General features: G+C 49.3%; 7 protein-coding genes across 13 annotated transcripts; 4 read left to right on the forward strand and 3 right to left on the reverse strand.

Annotated features, from left to right (window-relative positions):
• Positions 1–1,371: 1,371 nt before the first annotated feature.
• Positions 1,372–4,540, forward strand: LOC112343333. Its single transcript, XM_024666596.1, has one exon. It carries the CDS (start codon positions 1,834–1,836, stop codon positions 4,366–4,368), a length of 2,535 nt encoding a protein of 844 aa, XP_024522364.1. The 5' UTR covers positions 1,372–1,833; the 3' UTR covers positions 4,369–4,540.
• A 154-nt stretch (positions 4,541–4,694) lies between these two features.
• Positions 4,695–7,490, reverse strand: LOC9646153 (tyrosine--tRNA ligase, chloroplastic/mitochondrial). 2 transcript variants are annotated; one of them, XM_002992874.2, is made up of 3 exons: positions 5,994–7,490; positions 5,106–5,679; positions 4,695–5,040 (listed from the first exon to the last, which is right to left on the reverse strand). In XM_002992874.2, the coding sequence occupies exon 1, from the start codon at positions 7,475–7,477 to the stop codon at positions 6,062–6,064; it is 1,416 nt and encodes a 471-aa protein (XP_002992920.2). In that variant the 5' UTR covers positions 7,478–7,490; the 3' UTR covers positions 4,695–5,040; positions 5,106–5,679; positions 5,994–6,061. The 2 variants fall into 2 exon arrangements, with proteins under 2 accessions (XP_002992920.2, XP_024522370.1); XM_024666602.1 differs by having other exon boundaries at positions 5,106–7,490.
• Positions 7,446–10,088, reverse strand: LOC9646474 (2-isopropylmalate synthase A). Its single transcript, XM_002992875.2, has 12 exons — positions 9,398–10,088; positions 9,107–9,320; positions 8,934–9,014; positions 8,786–8,878; positions 8,641–8,727; positions 8,487–8,587; positions 8,396–8,429; positions 8,266–8,340; positions 8,126–8,209; positions 7,932–8,066; positions 7,734–7,879; positions 7,446–7,673 (listed from the first exon to the last, which is right to left on the reverse strand). Exons 1-12 carry the CDS (start codon positions 10,072–10,074, stop codon positions 7,526–7,528), a joined length of 1,875 nt encoding a protein of 624 aa, XP_002992921.2. The 5' UTR covers positions 10,075–10,088; the 3' UTR covers positions 7,446–7,525.
• A 70-nt stretch (positions 10,089–10,158) lies between these two features.
• Positions 10,159–11,885, forward strand: LOC9646475 (V-type proton ATPase subunit C). The gene is made up of 6 exons (XM_024666624.1): positions 10,159–10,281; positions 10,465–10,566; positions 10,671–10,691; positions 10,827–11,252; positions 11,491–11,567; positions 11,780–11,885. The coding sequence occupies exons 1-6, from the start codon at positions 10,159–10,161 to the stop codon at positions 11,883–11,885; spliced, it is 855 nt and encodes a 284-aa protein (XP_024522392.1).
• LOC112343334 (30S ribosomal protein S1 homolog A-like) lies at positions 11,885–13,793 on the forward strand. Of its 2 annotated transcripts, XM_024666604.1 has the most exons (9): positions 11,885–12,622; positions 12,701–12,775; positions 12,829–12,900; positions 12,960–13,040; positions 13,104–13,140; positions 13,195–13,201; positions 13,258–13,383; positions 13,437–13,485; positions 13,543–13,793. In XM_024666604.1, exons 1-9 carry the CDS (start codon positions 11,981–11,983, stop codon positions 13,720–13,722), a joined length of 1,269 nt encoding a protein of 422 aa, XP_024522372.1. In that variant the 5' UTR covers positions 11,885–11,980; the 3' UTR covers positions 13,723–13,793. The 2 variants fall into 2 exon arrangements, with proteins under 2 accessions (XP_024522372.1, XP_024522371.1); XM_024666603.1 differs by having other exon boundaries at positions 13,104–13,201.
• On the forward strand, positions 13,719–17,051 carry LOC9646154 (plant intracellular Ras-group-related LRR protein 6). 4 transcript variants are annotated; one of them, XM_024666599.1, is made up of 22 exons: positions 13,719–13,894; positions 13,951–14,014; positions 14,070–14,206; positions 14,259–14,345; positions 14,416–14,491; positions 14,544–14,618; positions 14,693–14,762; positions 14,819–14,896; positions 14,949–15,009; positions 15,068–15,146; positions 15,204–15,294; positions 15,348–15,408; positions 15,466–15,533; positions 15,586–15,680; positions 15,743–15,880; positions 15,936–16,040; positions 16,095–16,219; positions 16,280–16,376; positions 16,426–16,500; positions 16,558–16,613; positions 16,663–16,740; positions 16,789–17,051. In XM_024666599.1, exons 1-21 carry the CDS (start codon positions 13,830–13,832, stop codon positions 16,733–16,735), a joined length of 1,776 nt encoding a protein of 591 aa, XP_024522367.1. In that variant the 5' UTR covers positions 13,719–13,829; the 3' UTR covers positions 16,736–16,740; positions 16,789–17,051. The 4 variants fall into 4 exon arrangements, with proteins under 4 accessions (XP_024522367.1, XP_024522368.1, XP_024522366.1 ...); XM_024666600.1 differs by having other exon boundaries at positions 16,841–17,051; XM_024666598.1 differs by having other exon boundaries at positions 16,663–17,010.
• A 197-nt stretch (positions 17,052–17,248) lies between these two features.
• LOC9646155 (type I inositol polyphosphate 5-phosphatase 8) lies at positions 17,249–20,636 on the reverse strand. 2 transcript variants are annotated; one of them, XM_002992876.2, is made up of 11 exons: positions 19,825–20,636; positions 19,612–19,747; positions 19,473–19,547; positions 19,308–19,401; positions 19,138–19,242; positions 18,413–19,073; positions 18,123–18,322; positions 17,951–18,059; positions 17,714–17,862; positions 17,466–17,655; positions 17,249–17,371 (listed from the first exon to the last, which is right to left on the reverse strand). In XM_002992876.2, exons 1-11 carry the CDS (start codon positions 19,855–19,857, stop codon positions 17,270–17,272), a joined length of 1,854 nt encoding a protein of 617 aa, XP_002992922.2. In that variant the 5' UTR covers positions 19,858–20,636; the 3' UTR covers positions 17,249–17,269. The 2 variants fall into 2 exon arrangements, with proteins under 2 accessions (XP_002992922.2, XP_024522365.1); XM_024666597.1 differs by having other exon boundaries at positions 17,278–17,389.
• Positions 20,637–23,310: the final 2,674 nt, after the last annotated feature.

Below are 23,310 nucleotides of genomic sequence, written 5' to 3' on the forward strand. Positions count from 1 at the left end.
CTCTCTCTTGCTGCTTGCTCGTGGATTTTTTAACGAATTTCTTCGTCTTCCGTGTGCTGCCGGGCTTGAGGAAATCTGTCCGAGAAACTGGGCATGTATCTTGTTTCCAGTTTGGGTTGCTTCGGACGACTTTCGTGCCGGTCGCCGGAGGAAAAAGAATTGTCATGGAAAAAACAATGGAACCTGTAAGCGCTCTGGACAACACGTTAGCTCGTCACATCCTTGGCAAAAAGCTTAGACTTTGCTGGATGATCCGCGGCCTTGATCTCAGGCTAATGCCGTGTCAGCGAGAGGAATTTAAAGACTTTTCCAGTCGACAAGAAGTGGTGGAGTGATCGGGCAGTGATCCATCGACTTCGAGCAAAACATGACATGGATCGAATCGTCCGAGTCCGAGTAGAAAAAGAAAAAGGACGAGATGGAGATGGAGGGATCAAAGAAGTGGAGCGTGGCAAAGTCAATCAAAGCCAGTGCCATTTCTTTCTCTCCTCTCAGATTTTTGCGCTCTCTCTCTCTCCTTCAAACTTTCTGTGTGTTTCTTTGGCTGGCAACAAAAACAAAGGCCACACATGGGGAGCTAAAGAGGGAACATGGACTCCCAGCCAACAATAAAAATAAGCATTTTGGGGGGGGGGGTGGGGCCAAAACCTCCTGTCACATGTGGACCACTGGCCGATTCCGGAATATTCTCCGGCAGTGAATATTTTATTATTCGCGAGGGTTAGGGCACCGCCCGAGTAAAAGGTGTTGCAATAGAGTCAAACCAATAATGACACGATGTAAAACAGAAGAACTATTGTCATCCCCTTAGTTTTTGATTTCTAGGTTTAGCTACAGTGGCGTTCTCTCTTTTATTCTCTTTAACAAAGCCCAATGAATGGAGTTTCAAACGTCGTACCCCACGTACTCTACGCGGGGTTGGTTGTCACGTAGAGGTGATCATGAGGAAGCACTACCAAGGATTGGAGGCGTATAATAAACTAGAGAGAGGCGTATGGTAGCGGTGAAGGCGTAGAGCGTACGGTGGCGGGTTCGAGTCCGGCGACGAGACCGCCGGTCCGTGGCTCGAGTCCGGCTCGGCGCGGCATCCGCTGGTCCGGGTTCGAGCCCGGCGTCCCCCAGTGGTCCATTTGATGACCCAAACTGGATTCCGACAAACTGGCAGCTTGGACAAAAGTGATTTAAATTCGGGGAGCTGCTAAATCTGGCAACAAACCGGTTAGCTAAATTTGAGGCAGATAGCTAAATTGGCCGTAAGCCCGAAGGGCTGAAAAGGGCGTCCACGGTGGCTGGATTGTATATCCAGATGTAGCTGTGCCACGTGTCAAAAAGCCAGTGGACTTCCATGTCATAACCCGACCTGGGGGGAATTGTACGGCATTTGGATGGATAGCTATTAGCTAGTAGTTGGCTATGGCGAGGGGCGCTGCGCCTTTGCTCTTCTCTCTCTCGCCGAGCAAAGCGGGGATCTTGATGCGCTAGGGCATCGATTCTCGTTGATCGTGTTGGCAGCGCCTCGCAGCGGTGGCGGCATTGGGATTGTGACGCTTGCCCGGGCAATGTGTCGAATTTGAAGGCGCTGCGCCACTGTGTCACGGGCGCGATCGGCGAGCGCAGCGCGCGTCGACGGGGCATCGATGGAGCTAGGTAATCACACAAGGGGCTCGCGCTGAATCGAGCTTTTTCCTTCTTTCTCTCTGCTTCCCGTGATCTTCCTCGCTTTTCCCATTCGATCCTCGGCTTTCCATGGCGAATTGGAGGTAATCGCTCCGAAATATTCCCTCCTCTCGGAAGCGCTTGCTCGAAATATTTCCACTCCGATCGATCCGCAAGATGGAGCTCCACGGCGGCGACCCGGATCTCTGCTATGGCCTGGACGTGGATCTTGTGGGAGACAACGATGGAGGCCTGGGCGAGACGGTCGTCCAGGATCACGAGGATTTCAGCGACGACGACATGGACGTGGACGAGCTGGAGAAGAGGATTTGGAACGATCGGCTGCGGCTCAAGCGGATCAAGGACAAGCAAAAGGCCAGGGTCAACAACGCATTCTCCTCGAATCACTCGAATCACAGCAGCCATGGGCAGCAGCAGCAGCAGCAGCAGCAGCATCACGACGGCCCAGCAGCGCAGCACCAGAATCTGGGCAATCTCCCCAAGCACAAGCAATCCCAGGAGCAAGCCCGGCGGAAGAAGATGTCGCGAGCCCAGGACGGGATCCTCAAGTACATGCTCAAGATGATGGAGGTCTGCAAAGCCCAAGGATTCGTCTATGGCATCATCCCCGAGAAGGGTAAGCCAGTGAGCGGCGCCAGCGACAACATCCGCGCGTGGTGGAAGGAGAAGGTCCGCTTCGATCGGAACGGCCCCGCCGCCATCGCCAAGTACGAGGCGGAGCACGGCATCTGCTCCAGATCCGGCGGAGGCGCTGGCCAGCTCTCCGCCGCCGCCCCGACGCCACACACTCTCCAGGAGCTCCAGGACACCACCCTCGGATCGCTTCTCTCGGCGCTAATGCAGCACTGCGATCCACCCCAGCGGAGGTACCCGCTGGAGAAAGGGGTGGCGCCGCCGTGGTGGCCGAGCGGCGACGAGGAGTGGTGGCCCGAGCTTGGGCTTCCAAAGGGGCAGGGGCCGCCGCCGTATAAGAAGCCCCATGATCTCAAGAAGGTGTGGAAGGTTGGAGTTCTCACTGCGGTGATCCGACACATGTCCCCGGATATCGGGAAGATCAGGAAGCTCGTGAGGCAGTCCAAGTGCTTGCAAGACAAGATGACTGCCAAGGAGAGCGCGACGTGGATCTCGGTGCTCAACCAGGAGGAGGCGCTGGCGAGGCAGTGCTCGGGGAATTTGATCGGGCAGCAGCAGCAGCAGCAGAACCACCACCACCACCATAGCCAGGTGATTGTGATGAGCAACGGGATGGTGATCTCCGGCTCGCAGATCCAGCAGGCCGCCACTGGCGGCAACAACAGTGAAGGGAGCAACGGTCTGGCGCTGAGCAGTACGAGCGAGTACGACGTGGATGGATTCGATGGCTCGCTCAACGTTGTCTCGTGCGAGGATGATCCAGCCGAGGTCAATGGGCCGCCAGCTTTCGTTGGATCGAGTGGTGGTCGTGGGGGATCCGGTGCTGCCACTGCCACCACGGCCAACGTGAGTGTGGTGAGTGGGGAGCTTGCGGACGTTGTTCTTCACCAGCGGCAGCAGGAGAGTAAGATCATGTCGCAGCAGCAGCATCACAATCACATGGTGGTGGATCATCAGCAGGACGAGAGCTGGAACAAGCGGAGGATCCCGAGGCTGGTAGGGAGTCTGAGCAGTAATCTGGGAGGAGACAACGTGAACCGAGCGTTCCTTTGCCAGTACGAGGACTGCCGCCATCACGACCTCAAGTTCGCGTTTGGGGACAGGAGCTTGAGGAACATCCACCAGAGCAGCTGCCCGCACAGGCCGGAAGCGAAGTGTGTCAGTGTGATCCACGCCGGGAATGGGAGTCAGCACCAGAATCACATCCATGGCTTTGGCAGTCAAGCGCCAGCCTCGGTGGCGGCGGCGTCGGCGGCGACGACAAGCGCCTTAATCGCGGGGCAGCAGCAAGACAACAAAGCCGGCTTGTTTCAATCCGCGATCCTGTCAGCCGAGGATCTCTCGCATCCTCCACAGGCCCAAGCAGCACTGCTTGCGTCCAGCAATGGCACCACCACCCCCGCCACCACCATCACCACCACCGGCACAGCCACCACCGCCAGCAATAGCAGCCAGCCACTTCACGAGCTGCTACTGGGGATTTACGGTGGCAGCACCGCGGGGCTCCAGCTCCAGCAGCTGGTGGAAGCCATCGACCACAAGCTCGGCGATCATCACTTTGGCGATGGTGGCGGTGGCGGCGGCATGGATCATGGTTTTAGCGGCCTGGGATTTGCTCTTGGCAGTAACAACGCCGCCGCCGCCGCGAGCAACAGTCACAGTAGAGTGACGGTTTTGGATCCGGGACGCGGTCTACAGCAGCAGCAGCATCATCATCACGAGCATCGGATGGATCACAAGTTGTTTAGCGGAGTTGCGAATCATCACCAGCACCATCACCATCAACAGCACCATCAACAGCAGCAGCAGCAGCAGCACAATCGCCAGCACCACCACCAGCAGCAGCCACAATTCGAGGCTCCTCCTCCTCCTCCACCGCCATCGCACCACCACCACCATCATCACGTACTGGGAGAGAATCTGGTGCTTCACAACGCCGTGCAGGCCTACGTCCCAGCGGCGAGCTTGAATCTGGCCATGGACAACTCGAGAATGCTGTGCCGGGGAGCTTCGCACGAGATCATCACGGACGAGCCGATCTGGTACTTCGGAGCTTGACGAGATCGAGAGAGGCATAGATTAAAAAAAAACACCATCGCCAAGATCGTCCCGCCAACTTTTGGGAAGAATGGAGAGTGTCAAGTTATAAACCACACACGAAACGCTTTTTCCTGTGCTTAGTGTTTGTATAATGTATTGTTCTCGATTTAATCTCCATAGCCATCCTCCATAGCCAAGAGCTCCAAGAAAAGCTTTGGAGATCTCTCTCATCCTCCATAGCCAAAAGCTCGTTCAGAGGGAATCATCGAAACAGAGCTTTCTTTTTGGAGATCTCTCTGTTGCTAAAAGCCATCCTCCATAGCCAAAAGCTCGTTTAGAGGGAATCATCGAAACAAAAGCTTTCTTTTTGGAGATCTCTCTCTCATCCTCCATAGCCAGGAGCTCGTCTAGCGTGAAACAAAGATTAAAAGCTTACTTTTTGGAGATGTAAGTGTGCTCCTCGCTCGTGGTTGTAGGTCTTAGTCGCGATCTTAACCGCGTTGATGATGGTTTTACGTACGCTCAAATCTGGGCGATGGCGAGCACTTTCTCGTCGGTGCACTTCACCCGGCTGGGATTTTTCCAAACGGAAAAAATTCGAACAGAAGCAACGAACTCTGTGCGAGCGAGAGTGCGAGAGCGAAGTGGTAGTAGTAGATCTCCTTACGCTTGGCATTCTCGATCGAGCCCCTGGAAAGGCGAGCACTTAGAGAAACTAGAAAAGAATGCGAAGTGGAGAAGAAAGAAAAGCTTACTTAAATGGAGAGGAGACGAAGGAAGCAGCGAGCGTGCTTGTGCTGTTTTGTTTGCTCCGCTGAATAAGCTTGGCGCTCTGACCACAGCCACAGGCACACATGTAGTGCTCGCTCGTTTGCTCCGGACAGGCAGCCAACCATGTGGCCGAGACGCAGCGCCCAATCCAGGCCTAGCACCTGTGGAAGTTTCACGGCATTGTTTTTGCTTTCCCTCTGTTCTTGGCTCTTCCTCCTTGTCTTCCTGTTCTTGATGACTTCGCTGCGAGGATAACTTAACTGATCCACAGTCCGTGTCGCTTCTCTCGCGATCCAGATCCAGACTGACTTTGCGAGTAGCTTAACCGATGCCGTGTTGTTCGCTTGTTTGTAACTTTCCTCCTCCCTGATGATTACTTAACGACCATCTTCTCGAGACTGAACGGACAATCTCCTCGTTTCCTGTTCACCGAAGTACTGACTTTGAGAGAAAACTTGCGCAAAAACTTGCTTTTCCTGTAACCGGATCCTGACGGGATCGCTCTCCCGTGACTGAACTTAACCGATCGAGACGATCATCTTGTTCTTCGTACTTCCTTTCCCTGTGGCCGACTAGATGAAAAATCTAGTCAACCATCTCAAAGTACCGACTATGAGAGAAACTTGCGCAAACACTTGCACTGGATCCTCAGAAACTCGCTCTCCCGTGACTGGCTTCGCAAAGAACTTAACCACCATCTTGTTCTTCGTCCGTCCTTTCCCTGTGGCCGATTACGCGAGCGGGGAGCTTAGACACCATCTCAAAGTACTGACCTTAGCGAGAAACTTGGTCGACCATCGACTGTAACAGGATCCCGACAAGCTCGCTCTCCCGTGACTGGCCTCACGAAGAACTTAACCGATCGAGACGACCGCCGACTACGAGGAGCTTGAAAAATCTAGACAACCATCTCGTTCTTGTGACTGACTTCGCGAGGATCTTAACCAATCCGGACGACCATCTTGTTCTTCTTTCCTGCCGAAAGTAGCAGCATCTTGCCATCGATGATATCCGACTCCGCCACGAGCAATCTCTCGTCGTCCACCTTCGCGTTGTTCATGTAGATGCCACCTTGTTTGATGAGGCGACGAGCAACAGCTTTGCTCGGAGCGAGGCCGCAGCTGACGCACAGATCCACCACGGGGCCGACGACGACGGACGAGTCGAGCGTGCACGACGGTACGTCTCTGGAGATGGCCTCGATCGCTGTCCAGTCCAGCGTCGTGGTGCTTCCAGGAGACAGTGCCTGTGTGACTTTCAGAGCCTCCTCCAAGCCATCTTCTCCATGCACGAACCTCGTCACTTCTTCCGCCAGCCTTCTCTGAGCAGTGTTGGCGACGTACCCCGGCTCGGACATGGATTTCTCCAGCGCCTCGATCTCCTCCAGCTCCACAAACGTGAGCATTCTCAGCATCTTGATCACGTCCGAGTCGGGTGTCGCAAAGAGGTGCTGGTAGAAGTGATACGGCGATAGGAACTTCGACGAGAGCCACACCGCGCCACCTTCCGATTTTCCGAACTTGGTTCCATCGCTCTTGACGAGAAGTGGAAAAGTGAGGCCGTAGGCATCGTCTCGTTGCAAGAGCTTGCGTACCAAGTCGATTCCAGCAGTTATATTCCCCCACTGATCGCTGCCACCGATCTGGACCGAAACGCCATTGCTTTTGTAGAGATGAACGAAGTCGTAGCCTTGCAGTAGCTGATACGTAAACTCCGTGAAGCTGATACCTTCTTCCGAGGCCAGCCTTCTCTTCACACTCTCCTTTGCAACCATCGTTCCAACCCGAGCAAACTTTCCAACATCCCGCAAGAACTCGAGCAAGCTAAACTCCTTCCACCAGTCGTAATTGTTGAGCACAACAGCCTTTTGCTGCAAGATCTCCGTGAGAAGAGCTTGGATTCCCTGCGTGTTCTTCTCGATCGTAGCTTCATCCATGACAGGTCTCTCAGCACTCTTTCCCGATGGGTCGCCTATTCTTCCAGTCGCACCACCTAAAAGAGCCACGGTCTCGTGACCACACCGCTGGAACCACTCGAGTACCACAATTCCCAGCAAGTTTCCCAGGTGCAAGCTCTCCGCTGTGGGGTCGAAGCCGCAGTACACCTTGATGGGTTTCTCGTCGCATGCCTTCTTCAAGCTCTCGCCAGCAATCGACTCGACAAGTCCCCTCTGCTCTAGAATTTCCACCACATTCCTCCTACAGCGAACGCTACTCGAGCTGGAGCTGTGGCTGAAAATCCCCGAGAAGCTGCTGCTGACCAGTGCCGGAAAGTGGCAAGAGCTGCTGCTAGTGACAAACCCGGCACTCCTGCTCAAGGCGACATAGCCAGACGCTAGCTCCATAGCTATATCCATGGATTAAATCTTGCAAAACTGTACAGCTACCGTTGGGATAAGTTATCTCTACTTTGTCGCAACTGTGGTAGCCTGAGTAGCTGAAACCGACGACTCGGAACTAGGGACTGCTTTGGAAAATCCAATCACTTTGTTAAGAGCACTCACGTAAGCTCGGACGCTTGAGACTGTCACGTCTTCGGATGCACCGGATCCACTGAGCAGGCAGAAGGTTGAATCGTAAGAATGAAGATGTAGCAACTTCATGGATTCTCACCTGAAAGACCTCTGAACAGGCTCTGTGCTTTGGGCGTGCGTTACTGGAGTCGAGTTCTCGGCACGTATCACGACTCTTGTGTTGGCGATTGCATCGATTCCTTCAGTAACAGCGTTCATGGAATACTCCAAAAGAGTTACTGGAATCTGTAAGATTGTTCAGTGCAATGCAAAAGTTTCCTCAAGGAAATTTGATTACCTGAACGATTGAATCAACTGCCTTGTATGCTGCATCCACAGGCCCCGTTCCAATGGACGTACCAACACGTTGAATGTTATCTGGACCAGATAACTTCACGGTCGCTGTTGATAATCCCAGGGTTCCACACACGACCTGTTGTTTCAAGAAAGGTATTCAAACAGTGAGCCGAAGCAACAGCAAAAGCAGCAAACCTGGAGGTCCAAAAGAGCCCACACAACTTCTGGTTGAAAAACTTCGTCCGATAACAAAGCTTCCAGGTCAACATCCGATAAGGACTAAAAGCACAGCACAGCACTTAGAAGCCGGAAAACATCGCAAAGTACAACATTACCTTCTTTTTGTCTGCCACAGCCTTGAAACGTTTAAAAACGTCATCCAGCTGCTTGGATTCTAGCTCGTATCCCAGCTATCAGCTCGTAGAATTAGACTATGGCAACTGATGCTAAAACGGGCAGTCATACCTGGGACAACCGAGTTTTTAACGCATGCCGACCACTAAAGATAAAAAGCTCGCCGTCAGGACAAACAAGCAGCAAAAACCATAGTTGTTACCTGTGCTTTCCAAGGACGATACCGGCTTCATCAGCACGAACAAGTCCAATGTCTTCCGGACACATGATCTCATAAGTTCCTTTAAACTTTAGCATCCCATCCTGCCAAGAGACAATTACGTGAGACCTCTTCCATTACAGTATGTAGATTTAACCTGGTGGATTCCGCTTTCGTGAGCAAATGCGTTGGCCCCAACAATGGCCTTGTGAGGTTGAACGGTCATTCCTGTATAGTCAGACACCTGAAACGCGCAACCAGAGAGAAAGCCACGTTACAGAAGAAACTGAAGTAAAACTCACCATGCGACTTGTGACAGCAATATGCTTGGGTTTGATGCCCGTGTGGAGACCATTGAGCTGCTCGTCTCCGCGGCATCTAATAGCCATGACTACCTACGACGAAGTAATGAGTAACGGGTAAACCCAGGCAGACTTTAAGATGGCAAACCTCTTCAAGCGACGCGTTGCCTGCTCTCTCTCCAATACCGTTGATTGTTACTTCCAATTGCCTGGCACCTGCATAAGCACCCTGCTCGAAAGATCAGACCCGAGAATCTCAAGCTGCGAGAAACAAAAAAACTACGAAAGCAAGAAAAGTTTCTTCTTATGAGGAACACTTACAGCAAGAGTGTTGGCAGTCGCGAGTCCAAGATCGTTTTGACAGTGGGTAGAAATGACAACACTCTGGCTTCCCGGCGTGTTTTCCTTGATCATCGCTATCAACCTTCCAAACTCCGAAGGTAGCGTGTAGCCAACAGTATCCGGAATGTTGAGAGTGGTGGCTCCAGCCTTGATAACTTCCGCGAGAATTCTATACAAAAACTCGGGATCGGACCTAGAAAAACAAACAAAATTTGTTTTTTCGTGTCAGAAGATCAAGAACAAGCAAGGAAAAAAAATCTCCATGCATACCTTCCAGCATCCTCGGGACTAAACTCGATGTCCTGGCAGCCAAGGCTCTTGGCGTATCCAACCATGTCAGTGGCGATTTGGACGACCTCGTCCGGTGATTTGCGAAGCTTGTGCTTCATGTGGATCTCGCTAGTCGCGATGAAGGTGTGGATTCGAGGCCGGAGAGCATGGCTCACAGCCTCCCAGGCGGCAGCTATGTCCGCCTTGTTGCATCGAGAGAGCCCACAAATCACTGGAACATACCCGTCATCGTCCACCCTGTTGCCAACGTCGAGCGCGATCCCCTTGACCGCCAGGAGATCGTCGGGCGACGCGATTGGGAATCCCGCCTCGATGATGTCCACGCCCAGCTTGGCAAGCTGCCGCGCAATGTCGAGCTTCTCCTTGCTCGTCAGCGTCGCGCCGGGGGATTGCTCGCCGTCCCTGAGCGTCGTATCGAAGATCCGGACGTAGCTGGGATCATCGATCCTGCTAGGGACGTAGATCGGCCGCTTTCTCTGAAAAAACTGGCGCTCGCTCGAGGAGGCAGCCAAAACCCTGCATTTCCATGGCGCTGGCGATGGAGATGGAGATTTTCGCAGCTTGCATTGAAATGCTGGGGATCCAGGGGCTGGAGCGATCACACGATGATCCATCGCCATGGCCGACACGGCCGACATCGCATCAACGCAACGCATCAGACGCACACAAGCCACAAAACCCTAATTAGGGTTCTAAAGTTTTTGGGATCTCTTTCGCTCTCGCGCGGCATCGATCGCTCGATGGCATTGGCCGTGACGCGCTACTGCCTCGTCTCGCTCCCGGTGCTCGAATCGGCAGCTGCGACATGGGCAGCATTGCAGCAAGGGATCTCCAGAGTCGCCTTCGACACACCGACTTACAAGGTATTTCCCCAAATCTCTTCTTCCTTCTTCCTCACTCCCATTCCTCGCAGTTCAATATCCCTGAATTGCGGATCGGGACGCTCGATGCGCTCATGGTTCTCAGCGATGATCTTGTCAAGGTACTCATAGCTCAATTATTTCGATGGATTCATTCTCAAGGGCTACTGGGAAAAAAAAATGTAGATCAATGGCGTGGTGGAGGGAGTGACACACAAGATTCGTCGCCAGATCGAGGATTTGGATCATCACGCTGGAGTGGAAGCGAGCGCTCTTACAGTCGATGGGGTACCAGTTGACACTTACATTACCAAGTAGAGAGAACGATTTGTTTTTCTTCTTTCTCATCCTAGTGCTCGGAATTCTAAAGCGTTTGTCGTGACTACTGACAGATTTACGTGGGACGAGGCGAAGTATCCACTCATGAATCCTCTCAGAGAGACTGCCGATATGATCCAAGACAACGTTTCCAAGCACGAAGACGACTTAAAAGTGAGTTTTTTTTTGTGTGTGATTTGCTCAAGTTGGTGTTGTGAATTTTCTTGCAGATTAGAGTAGCAGAGTACACGAATGTGAAAACACAACTCAGTGCTATCAATCGCAGGCAAACTGGAAGGTCTGTCGCGGTCATTCGTGCTGGAAAAACTGAGTTTTTGGTTCTTTGTAGCATGGCCGCGCGTGACATCTCCAACCTGGTGAAGCCGTCCGACGTTATCAGCACGGAGCACCTGGTGACTTTAGTGGTGGTAGTCTCAAAGTTTTCGCAAAACGAATGGCTAAAGAGCTACGAAAGTCTCACTGACTTTGTGGTAAGACAGCGCGCTCTAACCGACAAGATTTTGATCAAAACGTTTCAGGTTCCTCGATCATCTGCGAAGCTACACGAGGACAACGAGTATGCTCTGTACACCGTGATCCTCTTTCGCAAGGTAGCAGACAACTTCAAATCAGCTGCACGAGAGAGAGGCTTCCAGGTAAAAAGTCCATTTCTTCTTCACTGACGGCCTTTAGATTCTATCAGGTTAGAGATATCGAGTTTGATCCAGAGGGACAACAACAAAGAAGGCAAGAACAAGATAAGCTGAGCCGCGAACTCGACAGCCTACGAAGCTCCCTCCAACAGTGGTGCTGTGCTAGTTACGGAGAGGTGTGTGATCATTTTCTCTTTTTATCTTTCGTGATCTGAAAAACAATTTTCATCCCTCGTCGCAGGTTTTCAGTGCGTGGATGCACATATGTGCCATCCGGATCTTTGCCGAGAGTATTTTGAGATACGGCCTTCCTCCAAAGTTCCTGGTAAGATCCATCCATACCACCAAAGATTTGTCTATACAAAAAACCATTTTTTCTCGATTCACAGGCCGCAGTGATGGCTCCTAGCCAGAGAAACGAGAAGAAAGTCCGATCAATGCTCGAAGGACTGTGTAATGCTCCCAACAGGTAAAGAAAAAAATGGATTTTTTTCTTGGTTTGTGACATTCGAGCGTGTTTGATCGCGCAGTGGCTTTTGGAAATCTGACGAAGATGGTGGTGGCGTGGCTGGAATCGTGGGAGGAGAAGTGGAAGCTCATCCATATGTATCGTTCACTTTAAACTTGGCTGGATGATTCATCCAACAAGACTCTCTTCCTTCATTCTTGTGAGTTTTAAAACAAATAAATAAAAGATTCTCCCTCCTCTTTCCCTAGGGTTTTTGGAAGCGATGGAGGTTTTGGCGAAGCAAGCGGTATGGCGCCCAGGGTTTTGCGCGCCGTCAAGGAGTTCTAGGATGAGCGCCCGGGCAATGCATGGCGAAAGCAGTGTCAGATCGATTCCGAGTCCACAGAAGCCGATTCGAGCAGAGATTAAGGTACCGGTTCCTCCAGTAGGCAAGAACAGCAGCGCTGGCGAGGAGAAGGAAGATTTCGAGGAGAAGGCGCCGATTCCAGCTCCTGTGGAGGATATTTCGGTGGATTACTACGAGCCAAAGCTCGGGGATGTTGTTGTGGGGATGGTAGTGTCCGGGAACAGCAGCAAATTGGAAGTGGACATAGGAGCTCAATCGCTGGGAATGATGTTTGCGCGGGATCTTGTTCCTTTCGAGAGGTTCAAGCTGGAAGATCGAATGTGGAGGATTGACGACGATAATTCTGATGGTTATTCGGAGAGATTTGTTCCACCAACAAGTGGTCGGGCTTGTCTCGTGAAAGATGACGAGGCATTGGATGCTTCCGCTGGTGGCGATCTCATGGTGGAGCCTGGGACGATTGTGCAGCTTTTGATAATCGGGAAGACTTTGAGCGGCACAGCTTTGCTATCTATGCGGAACTTTTCTCGACCGATCGCATGGCAACGAGTGAGAGATGTGAGTATTCTTCTCTTTATTCTAGCAGTTCATATTTTGATCATGGTGGAATTTCATTTCCTGCTTTCTTTTAGTCAGATTCACAGCGCTGAAGAAAGTATAGAAGTCCGGATTGAATCGTACAATCTCGGTGGGCTGATCTGTCGGATTGAGGTACTTTGTTTGGAGCATTTACCCGATTTTGGTGGCCGACCAAACTATTGCAGGGGTTGACAGCTTTCCTTCCAAAAGATATGATCCAGAACTCGCCTCGGGATATCACACAGCTGAAAGACTATGTAAGCTGGATACAGTTTCACTTCACGTAAGAAACTGAAGTGCTTTCTGTTGCGTATAGGTGGGAAGAACTTTGCTTGTGATGATTATTGAGGTAGAGGAAGCAAAAGCGAGAATACTTGTGAACGAACGCGCAGCATGGGTGGGTACTCCAGTTTCTCTGAATAGAGTCCACTTACTGGGTACTGTTCTGCTATTTTTTCAGGTACAACAGCTTGCACCCCCGGACTCACTAGTTGAAGGTGTTGTCAAGAAGGTTGAAGCTTATGGAGTTGTTGTCAGCATTGATGAAACAGATTTAAGGTAGTTTGTCTATGTATCGAACCGGCTTGAATCGTTTTTTTTTTTTTTTCTTTCAGCGCATTGCTCCATATATCGAACATATCCCATCGAAGAATTGCTCGCGTGGCCGACATTTTTGCGGAAGGTGATCGCATCAAGGCAGTGGTACTGAGACCTCGAGTTCCGGACAAAGTCATCTTAAGGTGTGATTTTCTTTCCTTTTTTTGTTCGATATTCTCAAACAACTTCTGATCAGCACTTCACTCTTGGAGCGCGAGAAGGGATCGATTATCGCAGACAAGGAGGTAAGATGTTTCATTTCTCGTTATTGCTCTCTTCATTCTTCCTCTCGCTTGTTCCAGAAAGTGTTCAGAGAAGCTGACGACGCTTTCAAAGACTGGAGGAGGGACAAATCGAAATTTGTAGACGATGTCCGGAGGTCCAAGACCGGCTCATACGAAGAGACGCTGAAACAAGCACGGGAAGTGGAGACGAAGCAAATCGCCAACTTGGACTGGTTGGATTTTGAAGAAAACAAGTAACCAAACAGCCTGTACCCATCCATGTCTTATAAACTGGATGGGAAGTGCTTGGAACAGCCAAGAAGAAGAAATTGAGTGTGAGCCCTAGGTAGAGAGGTGAGGAGAGAATGGAACGCCTTCTCAAGATGGCTCGAGCATCCGGTTCTCTCGACCTCTCCAACAGGAATCTGAGGTACGCGCATTCAATCCTTTACTTGCGACACTAACTGGTAATGTGGGTGATTCCAGGGAAGTGCCTCCGCAAGTCTACAAGCTCCTGGAGTGTGTTGGGCAGGATGAAAAGTGGTGGGAGGTATGGTTCCGCATTGGACTTTTTATAAACGGTTTTGCTGGTTTGTCTTCTCAAGCTTGTAGATCTTCACAGGCTTGTTCTTGCTCACAACAAGATCAAGCTTCTTTCCCAGGAGCTCGGGAATCTCGTCTCTGTCGTGGTCCTCAACATCAGCTACAATGAACTGGAATCTCTTCCTGAAAGCATTGGCATGTAAGAGTTTTAGTGGCTTGACTTTTCTCGTCTGCTGATTCTTTCTTCTCAGGCTGACTTCATTGAAGACGCTCGATGTTTCTCACAATGCGATTTTGGAACTTCCGGTGGAGATTGGAAATCTAGCATCTCTCGTGAAGTAAGCTACAGAAATACGAACACGATTGACACGAATCGTGTGGGTCCTTATTTTATTTGTTTTTTGGCAGGTTTCTCGCGTCCAACAACCAAATTAAGGAGCTTCCTTCCACGATTGGACTGTGTGTTGATCTTGCAGAGCTAAAGGTGAAGATGTGAAAATTTTGTGCTTTTTTCTAGCGCGAGTGTTTGTTTCCAGTTGTCCAACAATGGCCTCACATTTCTGCCAGATCAACTGGCTTCCTGTTCTCGACTGATTAGCCTCAGTATCGAGGTAAAAGTGATTTTTTCTTACTTTTCTACTTTCTCGTTGAATCCGGTGATCCCACTTTTGTGACTTGCTTGTAGGGAAACAAAATCACCGGTTTTCCTTCAAGCTTGTTCCACTCGCTCGGTAATCTGACTGAGCTTAATGCAGGTACATTCTTCCGCCCGTTTCGGCATCATCTTATTTCTAGTGGAAATAAACTGCAGGAAAGAATGCTATAACTGAGCTACCAGAAGAAATTGGTAATCTCACTCGACTTCTACGTCTCGACTTACATCAGAATAGTATGTGCTCTATTTTCAAATGTGATTAGCTTACTGACAAAATTCCGCATAGAGATCAAGTCGATACCATCTTCTTTGGTAAATTGCAGTATGCTGGTGGAGGCGTATTTTGGGTATGTACCTTTCTTTACATGTGTCTAAAAAGTATATATACATTTTATTGTTGTTCAGAGATAACTTGCTTTCTTCTCTTCCAAACGAGATTGGGAACCTCCAGTCATTGCTCACATTTGATCTGCATGGTAATCAGGTGATGTTTCCAGTCCTGGCTCCTTGTGTGATGTTTCCACTAAACATTGTCTCTCAGCTCTCTGAGTTCCCAGTTTCTGCTTGTTCCATGCGGCTTTCTGTGCTCGACCTTTCTAACAACAATCTAAGCGGATTGCCTCCTGAGCTCGGTTAGTAAAAGCTGAAGTTCCTGATTGCGTTTTTGACACTTCGGTTCCTACAGGCTTCATGGGATCGTTGAGAAAGCTTGTGCTTACAGGAAATCCCTTGCGAACGTTAAGAACGTAAGATCTTTGACCTATGCCAAAGTACTGATTGCACTTTCTTTTTAATGAGTGCAGTTCCTTGGTTACTGGAAGTACTCCTGCTCTACTTAAGTACTTGCGTGATCGTTCCACAGCTGAAGATGGTAATTTATGAGGCTGGAACAAGACTTTTCAACTCTAGCTTTTGATTTGCAGAATCAAAACCAGAAGCTGCCTCGTCAGGCAATATATTTGGCATGAACATCCAGGAGCAGGTTGTCCAAGCAGCACGAGCGGCAGTTTCTTCAAAAGTGTGGTACCAAACTCTTTCCAATTAATACTTTCAAAGACAACAGACTGAACTTTATTTCAGGCCTTGTCTCTTTCCGACAAAAATTTGGACCATGTTCCTCCTGCAGTGTGGGAGTCATGCGACCTTGTCCAACTTGATCTTGCTAAGAACTGCATCCAAGAGCTGCCGCCAGAAATGTCGATGTGCACTTCGATGGAGGTAATCAGCATTTCGAGAAAGCAGTTTCTTGTCTCACCAAGTTATCGCGTCACAGGCTCTCATTCTTGCAGACAATAAGATCCAAGAGTGGCCAGGAAGCGTTTTCGCCTCTCTACCAAACCTCAAGCATCTAAATCTTGCTCGAAATCCTATAGTTGCAGTACGGGGTTTTCAAACAAGCTCCAACTTTCTGTATTAACCTGCGTGTGTTTAGCTTCCACCAGGTGCATTCTCGGCCGTGTCCAATCTACAACTCCTGGATTTAAGTGGCGTGGTTGCACAGCTTCCACCACCTCCGTGCTTGTCTCTAATGACTGGCCTCCAAGAACTGCGACTGATGTGAGTAAACGTATACATGCTCTTAGAATCTCTCTAAAACTAACTTTGGCGTCTGCACAGGAGAACTCAAATGGCAGCCATCCCTTGGGATTTGCCCCGGATGTCTAGCTTACGAATTTTGGACTTGAGCCAGAACAATATTAGCGTGCTACCTCAGGCAAGTCTCTTAAGTTCTTTTATGTTTTGCGTGCTATTGCTTGATGCAGGAATTCGGTGAGATGAGTACGCTCGAAGAACTGGACTTGACGGACAACAACCTGTCTACTCTTCCTCCTCAACTGGTATGCTTTTCCCGCAAAGTTCTCTTTTTCTTTGCTTCTCATTGTCCGGGTCATCAGGGATATCTGGAACCCACATTACGCAAGCTTAAAGTGGACGGGAATCCATTGAGAAGGTAGCTCTCGCGATACAGAGGCTTTTTAGTGATCTTGGATTCCTTGCAGCATTCGGCGAGGCATCCTCGAGCGCGGAACAAAAGAGTTGCTTCAATACCTCCACGGCAAGCTCCCTCAATGATAGAGGTAGTGTGATTCTTATTATAAAGGTTGGATAGATTAATGGTTTTCTAGCTATGCTTGGCTTGGTTGGTATGCTTGCGATGTTTCCTTGTGGTTCCCATAGTCCGGATCAACAGGGATCACAAGCTTTATTCTTTCGAGAAGAAGGTAAGCTACCGAGATTTTGATGGCGAACTTTGGAGCTGCTCCAAAGTCAGTGGCCACTTTCGTCGCCTCGTGGGTGTGTACTTCCATCGCGATTTTAGCGAAAAGCAGTCAAAGATTTGACAAAGTTAAGCCTGGTTCTTCCAAGAACAATAAAAATATGATTCATCTTTCTCGTGTATTTTTTAAAGTCAGCTACTGAGATTGTGATTGCGATTATATATCCATCGTGATCTTTGATTCCCATGATGTCACAAAAACAAAAACTATATGCAGCTTTACATTAATTTATATCGAAGATTTTTGTCTCAAGAGAAAGCTTTACATTTTTCATACACTTTTAACTCCATATCGATGTACAAAAAGAAAGTTTTAATAGATTTTTTCTTCACGAGACTTCGAGGCAAAATGATATTTGTTCGCGTTGTTTACGAGACTTTTCGAGGCCGTAGCGTTGGGATCCAAATCCTAAGGCTGCTGAACGTCCGAACTAGACCAAGGTGACAATCTTTGATTGGATTTTTAAACAGATACCAAGAAAAAAAGGAAAAAAGAATGAAATGAAATGGTTTTCATTTCCATACCTCTTCGTTGCAGGATTTGAGCTGCGAGGATTTGGTGACCCTAGCCACCGTTTTCATCTTGCGATTGCTGAAGACTTCCACCTCGGCCAGGAACGCGGACTTGACAGGCCTGTGATCTGAGAACTGGTGCTCGGCTCGAGCGTAGCTAATTTGCTTGAGGCCGCGGCCGCGATACAGTATCCTGTCACACCTGTGCGTTCCACAACTTAGATCCAAAAGCTTGAATCATCTACCAAGATCACACTGACCAGGATGGTGTTCGACGCTTCTCTCCGGGTTTAGAGTTGACTCCAAAGTAGCAGTCCGTGTTCTTCACGTACTTGTAAGTGGGAGCAAAGTAGATCCCTCCTTCTTGCCAGCCATCGAAGACACGACCGGCAGTTTGCTCCATCTTAAGCTGGAAAAGATGGAAGAACACTCAATCAGCAGAGAACACTCGCAAGGAGAAAGAAGAAAGAAAGAGAAAAGATGACAGAAAACGTTACCTGGTCTCTAGCGAGCAATCTTTGCCAGTCACCTCTCGCAACCAAAGCTCGCGTCTCGGAATCACTGAGCGCAAGACGATAGTTCAAGTCGCCCAGCCAAACCACACGACTGTGCCGAAGAAAAACGAAACTTTAGAGCTCTCAAAGAACACAAAAACTCTATGAAGCTTACTCGTGCTGGAGGATTGTCTCGGGAAGATCCGAGCTAGACGAGCCGGCCTTGCTGGATCGATTAAACGCCGTCCGCCGGAGAATCTCGGCAACGTCGCCATTTCGTCGTAGCTCGTCACCTTCCCTGTCACCCGACGTCAAATGCGTGCAAACGAAGCAAAAGCTCGTCTGGTGGAGCAACATACTGACAGCAACGGAGCCCTGAGAAGAGAAGAAAATACCCGCAAGATCAAGAACAAAAAATCCAAAAGATGATCAGGAACAAAAAAAGAAGAACTTGGAAACGCTTACTTTGTTTCCACAGTATCCCATGAGTCCACAGCCAACGCAGCAAACTTTGAGTCCGTGGACGTGCCTGCGAAGGTTCTTGCGGATCCAGATGCTGACATACACTCCCACCATTTGCTTGCTCACGATCCGGACGTAGTTCTCCGAGTTTCCGGGAGAAGCCATCGTCGTGTTGTCCGAGAGACAAGCCGAGATGGTCGGGGAGATCGCGTCGTGGCTTGGACACGGCAAATCCACAAACTTGATGAGTGTGGCGTCGGAGCTAGAGCGCGGGATACTCGGTGTCCAGGTGTTGAGAAAGTTATGGTCCGAGGCACTCCGGCTCCTCCGGTGGAATCCTCCTCCTCCTCCTCCTCGAGTTGAAAGTTTGCTCTTTTGTCTTCCATCGGAGTCTCCGGAAGAAGACGAGGAGGAAATAGTTGGCGATGCACCGCACTGGCGAGATTGTTCTTCCGATGACGACGACGATGATGAGAGCAGCGAGGAGAAAGTTTCGATGGTGTCGTCGCCGGGATGAACAGCGGCTGGAGAGGCTGGACAGCTCTTTGTTCTTCGCCGATCGCCATTGAGTGTCTTGCGGATGAGCGACTCCCACTTTGCCACGGGGCTGTTGTCGGCGGCTACCAGGACGTTGCCGGCATTCAAAGGAACGACCTCTTGAAATCTACCAGAGCAGAAAACTCTTGAGTTCTAAAGATCGAAAGAACTCGAGAGAGAGTTTGGCTTACCCGATCACGTACATATCCACGGGTTGATCGACGTCCAGCCACTTTCGAAGATCTAAGTCGGGGTTTGGAGACTTCCCAGCTACATTCCAGCTCCCAACATGTATCCTGGACAAAGAATTCGCGACTGGTAAGCAAGAGCTTCTCACAAAATCGAATTTGGAGAGACATACCGGTAGTCGAGAGTGTCGACAAGCTGCGTCCACAGCGTCTCGGACTGTCCTCGCGCAAGAGCCACAGTTGGAGACGGTGTTTGCTTCGGTCGATCTGAAAGAAAAAACAAGAAGTACTAAAAAGATCCATATCTAAGTTGCGGAAAAACAGATTTTTCTCGAGACCTGTCGTTGGATACAGCGGGGGCAAACTTCGCGTTCGATTTGCAGGCTTGAGCTCCACCTCGTGCTCACTCGAATCTGCGGAAGAACACGAGCAAAAGTTTATGGAAAGCTTAGCATTATCAAAGTTTTGAAAGAATACCGGACGACAAGGTGCCATCGCCGCTGCTTTCCATGTCGTCGTCGTCGTCGTCTTCGTCGTGATCGTCCGCATTGAACGCGTCCGACGCGGGCTTCAACTTGAGCAGCTTGCGAAGAACTTGTCGGGGCCAGAAAAACTGCGAAGAAAGAAAAAGAAATATTTGATCTTTTAAATCTCTCTCGCAAGGAAGAAAAAATTCTCAAACTCGCTTACCTCCGGACCCTTCGCATTTGTTCTTTGAGCCATTTTTTTTTCTTCCAAAAGTCGTGAGCTTCTTCTACCGAAAAAACGACCCAATTTTCCCCATTTTTCCTCTTTTCGTTTCTTTCTCACGCTACCTAGACACTAAAAAACCAATTTTTTTCCTTCTCCCTGAAACGATCGAGATTCCCTGCGACGAAATCGCTCCAAACTCCGTGTCGATCGAGTGGGATTCTTTAAGGCAGCGAAGCAAGCCGACCACCAAGACACGAAGGAAAAAAAAGAAGCAGAGGAGGAAATGAGAGAGAGGGGACGAGAAAGAAATAGTTGGGCGTGTGTGTGTCGCTAGCGATGATCTTGCTAGTAAAAAAGAGGGAGGAGCAAAGGAAACAATGCAAGTATCGAGCAATGCCGGCTTGGAATCTGATTTGCTGATCTCGCTCGCCGCCGTGCCACAAGAACCCAAATACCAACGTCACGCTTGGAGCTCCTCCACAATCGAGCCACAAATCCATTCCTTTCGTCCATCCTATTTGCTGTAAGCTACATGCTAGGATCTTTGGCTTGTAACTAAACAGCTCTAGCTCTCTCTCTCTCTCCCTCTCTCCCTCTCCTCTCGCGCTTACTGCTAGAGAAGATCGATCAGAAAAATTGGAGAAAACCCAAGATGGGTCCCTGGCTATGATCTAAGCATGGTGGCATCAATCACAGATTGGAGAGATCCTGTGTAGTGGGCTCTGGGGCTCTGGATTGAGAGCGAGTCAAATTTTTTTCCTTGCCACTATGCTATGGTGGAAATGGATGAACTACAAGGTCTTAAGATAGATCAGAGAATCAAGTAAAAAGGGCCAAATTTTTCGCCTTTAAGATAACAAGAAATGGCTTTGAATAGTCCTAAATAGTCTGCGCAGATATGTACAAATACCTACCAATTGGAGTGTATAATTTGACTCGTATCGATACAGTAGCACACAAACATTCTAGGAGAGAGGAAGAGTTTGTTGGCTTGCAAAAAATATCGGCGACTTTGTTAGAGTTTTCTACGCTTTTTAATATGCCCCAATGTTGTCGTTGTAACAAAAGAATCAAGGTATCGATGATCGAGGTTTTTGCATGGTTTTTATAATGTTTGCTATCATCATCAACACGAATGGGCCTGGCGATCGTCCAATTAGTTAAAAGCTAGTGCGGCTAGATTAATTAATTTTAATTCATTTAGTCGAGGAGCATTAACCACATGGATCGATCAATCAATCAATCAATTCGAACCTTTACAACCTTTACACAATTAAAATTTCAAATTTGCAGCTACTTATATTCCTCTAGAACCGGAGAATGACGCCCAATGATACCAAAGCAAGCTAGCTTGCCACGCGGCAATTGCCCAGTGGGGCACGTGGCAAGCCACTACGTCACCACCTAAAAAGCTTCCAGCTTTTACAAATACCAAGTGGCGAGAGTAAAAACTTTCAAGGGGACCACAAAATGCTTTGTAAGTTGTTCTTTGTTTTTCGTTGGGTGTTCTTCCCTTTTTTCTTCACGCTCGTTCAAATCCTTGGGTGGAATATCGCGTCTCGTAGCATAAAATCTCGCCTCGCTTGGAATGTGTGCGAGCAAAGAGTTGGAATCTATCCACTTAAACAGGCGCAAAAGCTCTCCGAGTGAAGCGAGGGGGCAATTCACTGTCTTGCTCGGGGGATTTCTCGCGGCATACGCAATGCAACTGGCGACAGTGGTCCTGAGGCGAAGAAAAAAATATAAAAAGTGTGCATGAGAAAAAAAAAAAGGAGAGGAGGAAAGCTAAGCTACCTTTTATGTGGCGTCCAGGCCGTCCCGGGTTTGCAAACTTTGCTGGAAGTCAGGCCGTAGCCACATGACTGCATTGTAAGTCCACCAAAGTGAGAAGTCAATCATTCTCGGAGCCAAGAAGAAACAAAGTCAAGAAACTCGAGAGAAAAATGAAAACCAGCTATGAAACTCAAGCGAGAGGAGTGAAAAACAAGCTATGAAACGAGAGAGAGAGAGAGAGAGAGAGAGAGAGAGACGAGAACCAACTAAGAATCTTCAAACAAAGTCGAAACTAGAGTGAGAATTTCGAAACGTACCTGGGACGTTCCCACAAACTTTCAAACTTACCACGAATCGTCCACAGCTCTGAGAGAAACTTAGCCTCCTGCAAAGTCAAAAGGGCCGATCACCATCAAACACAAGGACAACGAATGAAAACCTTTCAGGAAACGCTGGCGTGACCATCAGATTCGTTCGTCAGTTTCCACCTTGGGCTTCTTCGCCCAGCTTTCTCGCAGTCTCGGCCAGAAACTTCCTTTCGTCAATGGTTCGTCCTCCTCGTCTTCCCTCCTGCAACCGACACGAACAAAGCTTTAGTTCCGTAAGTTTTGTATGTTCGCCTTGAGCACCTTCTTAAATGCGTACTGCAGCATCTAGAACAGCGCGCACAGCAATCTTTTCCGGTGTCCTGTTTGTTGGCCGAGCGATCGACAGGTTTCTGCAAAAGCACATAACTGCATCAAACATGCGTGAGGAAAAGAGAAGCGTTAAAGCCCGATCTGATCACTGGTCTTAATGCTCTACCTCCGAGCTTAGGATCAGTGTCGCTGTCTGCCAGCCTTGTCGACATGGCTTTCGGCCCACCGCAGGAAGGCACGCCCGAGTCTGACAAAACTTGTTCCATCAACGTAGCAAGATGGAATGACAAGAATGAGAGGCTTCGCCAATGAGATGTTGAAAACTCGAAAGCTCTGCTATCCGTCCGAATGCCGCTTCTGCGAATCGACACACCAGCATCTTCACTGCTGCAGCCCCTTTCTCAAAAGACACGTACCCCGGAAGAATGCAGCACGAGACGAGAGAAATATCTCCGAGCTCGTCAGTACACTTTCCACGGCCTGAAAACTATGGCACCGCTCGATACTCTTCACACCATCGCTGGTTTCTGCGCTTTAGAAAAGTGAGATACTGAATGAAAAGTCTACACCTCGGTCTTCCTTTCGGCCTGCTTCTGTGCGAAGTCCCAAAACCACGAAAATGCAGCCACTGACGAGATGCCAAGGCTCCACTGCCAATGCGTCACACGGAGAGGACTAAGAGACACGTATGTGAGCCGTGCCGTGGTAACCTGCGATTCAGGAGGAGAGTTCGTGCATGGGACATGTACAACAAACCGCGTCCTCTTCTCCTGTCTCGGCAAACCATATGTCCGGCTCCTGAGAAAAGCTTGTTTGCTCGTTAGAAGGATGACTAGATAATGAAGGCACACGGTAACAGATCTCAAAAAGAGCTCCGAGCTGCTCTGAGACGCTTTATACATTGCTGCTGGCTTGGAACGTTGAAATGGAATAAAGATATTGCTCACTCAAGTTCACCATAACATGGAAAGATGACAGATTTGTTCTCAGATTTGGAAAAACTGCCAAGACAAGAAAAGAAACATGAGAACATGAGAAAGAAAAGGTCCAAATAGCTAGCATTGTTTACATG

This window comes from Selaginella moellendorffii, unplaced genomic scaffold (genome assembly GCF_000143415.4).
Source record: "Selaginella moellendorffii unplaced genomic scaffold, v1.0 SELMOscaffold_144, whole genome shotgun sequence".
Lineage (NCBI taxonomy): Eukaryota > Viridiplantae > Streptophyta > Lycopodiopsida > Selaginellales > Selaginellaceae > Selaginella > Selaginella moellendorffii.

Excerpts from the sequence above, each read along its gene's own strand:
- LOC112343333 (XM_024666596.1), top strand. The coding sequence starts at position 1,834 with ATGGAGCTCCACGGCGGCGACCCGGATCTCTGCTATGGCCTGGACGTG.
- LOC9646153 (XM_002992874.2), bottom strand. The coding sequence starts at position 7,477 with ATGGATATAGCTATGGAGCTAGCGTCTGGCTATGTCGCCTTGAGCAGG.
- LOC9646474 (XM_002992875.2), bottom strand. The coding sequence starts at position 10,074 with ATGCGTTGCGTTGATGCGATGTCGGCCGTGTCGGCCATGGCGATGGAT. Across the intron at positions 9,015-9,106 it reads CGACTGCCAACACTCTTGCT|GGTGCTTATGCAGGTGCCAG; the intron begins GTAAGTGTTCCT and ends TCTTTCGAGCAG. Across the intron at positions 7,674-7,733 it reads CCTGTTCAGAGGTCTTTCAG|TGGATCCGGTGCATCCGAAG; the intron begins GTGAGAATCCAT and ends CTGCCTGCTCAG.
- LOC9646475 (XM_024666624.1), top strand. The coding sequence starts at position 10,159 with ATGGCATTGGCCGTGACGCGCTACTGCCTCGTCTCGCTCCCGGTGCTC. Across the intron at positions 10,282-10,464 it reads TCGACACACCGACTTACAAG|ATCAATGGCGTGGTGGAGGG; the intron begins GTATTTCCCCAA and ends AAAAAAATGTAG. Across the intron at positions 10,567-10,670 it reads GCGCTCTTACAGTCGATGGG|ATTTACGTGGGACGAGGCGA; the intron begins GTACCAGTTGAC and ends GACTACTGACAG.
- LOC112343334 (XM_024666603.1), top strand. The coding sequence starts at position 11,981 with ATGGAGGTTTTGGCGAAGCAAGCGGTATGGCGCCCAGGGTTTTGCGCG. Across the intron at positions 12,901-12,959 it reads TCACACAGCTGAAAGACTAT|GTGGGAAGAACTTTGCTTGT; the intron begins GTAAGCTGGATA and ends TGTTGCGTATAG. Across the intron at positions 13,202-13,257 it reads ATTGATGAAACAGATTTAAG|CGCATTGCTCCATATATCGA; the intron begins GTAGTTTGTCTA and ends TTTTTCTTTCAG.
- LOC9646154 (XM_024666599.1), top strand. The coding sequence starts at position 13,830 with ATGGAACGCCTTCTCAAGATGGCTCGAGCATCCGGTTCTCTCGACCTC. Across the intron at positions 14,897-14,948 it reads TCTCGACTTACATCAGAATA|AGATCAAGTCGATACCATCT; the intron begins GTATGTGCTCTA and ends AATTCCGCATAG. Across the intron at positions 15,147-15,203 it reads TTGATCTGCATGGTAATCAG|CTCTCTGAGTTCCCAGTTTC; the intron begins GTGATGTTTCCA and ends ATTGTCTCTCAG.
- LOC9646155 (XM_002992876.2), bottom strand. The coding sequence starts at position 19,857 with ATGGCTCAAAGAACAAATGCGAAGGGTCCGGAG. Across the intron at positions 18,323-18,412 it reads TGGGATACTGTGGAAACAAA|GGCTCCGTTGCTGTCAGTAT; the intron begins GTAAGCGTTTCC and ends TTCTCTTCTCAG. Across the intron at positions 17,656-17,713 it reads AAGCGTCGAACACCATCCTG|GTGTGACAGGATACTGTATC; the intron begins GTCAGTGTGATC and ends TGGAACGCACAG.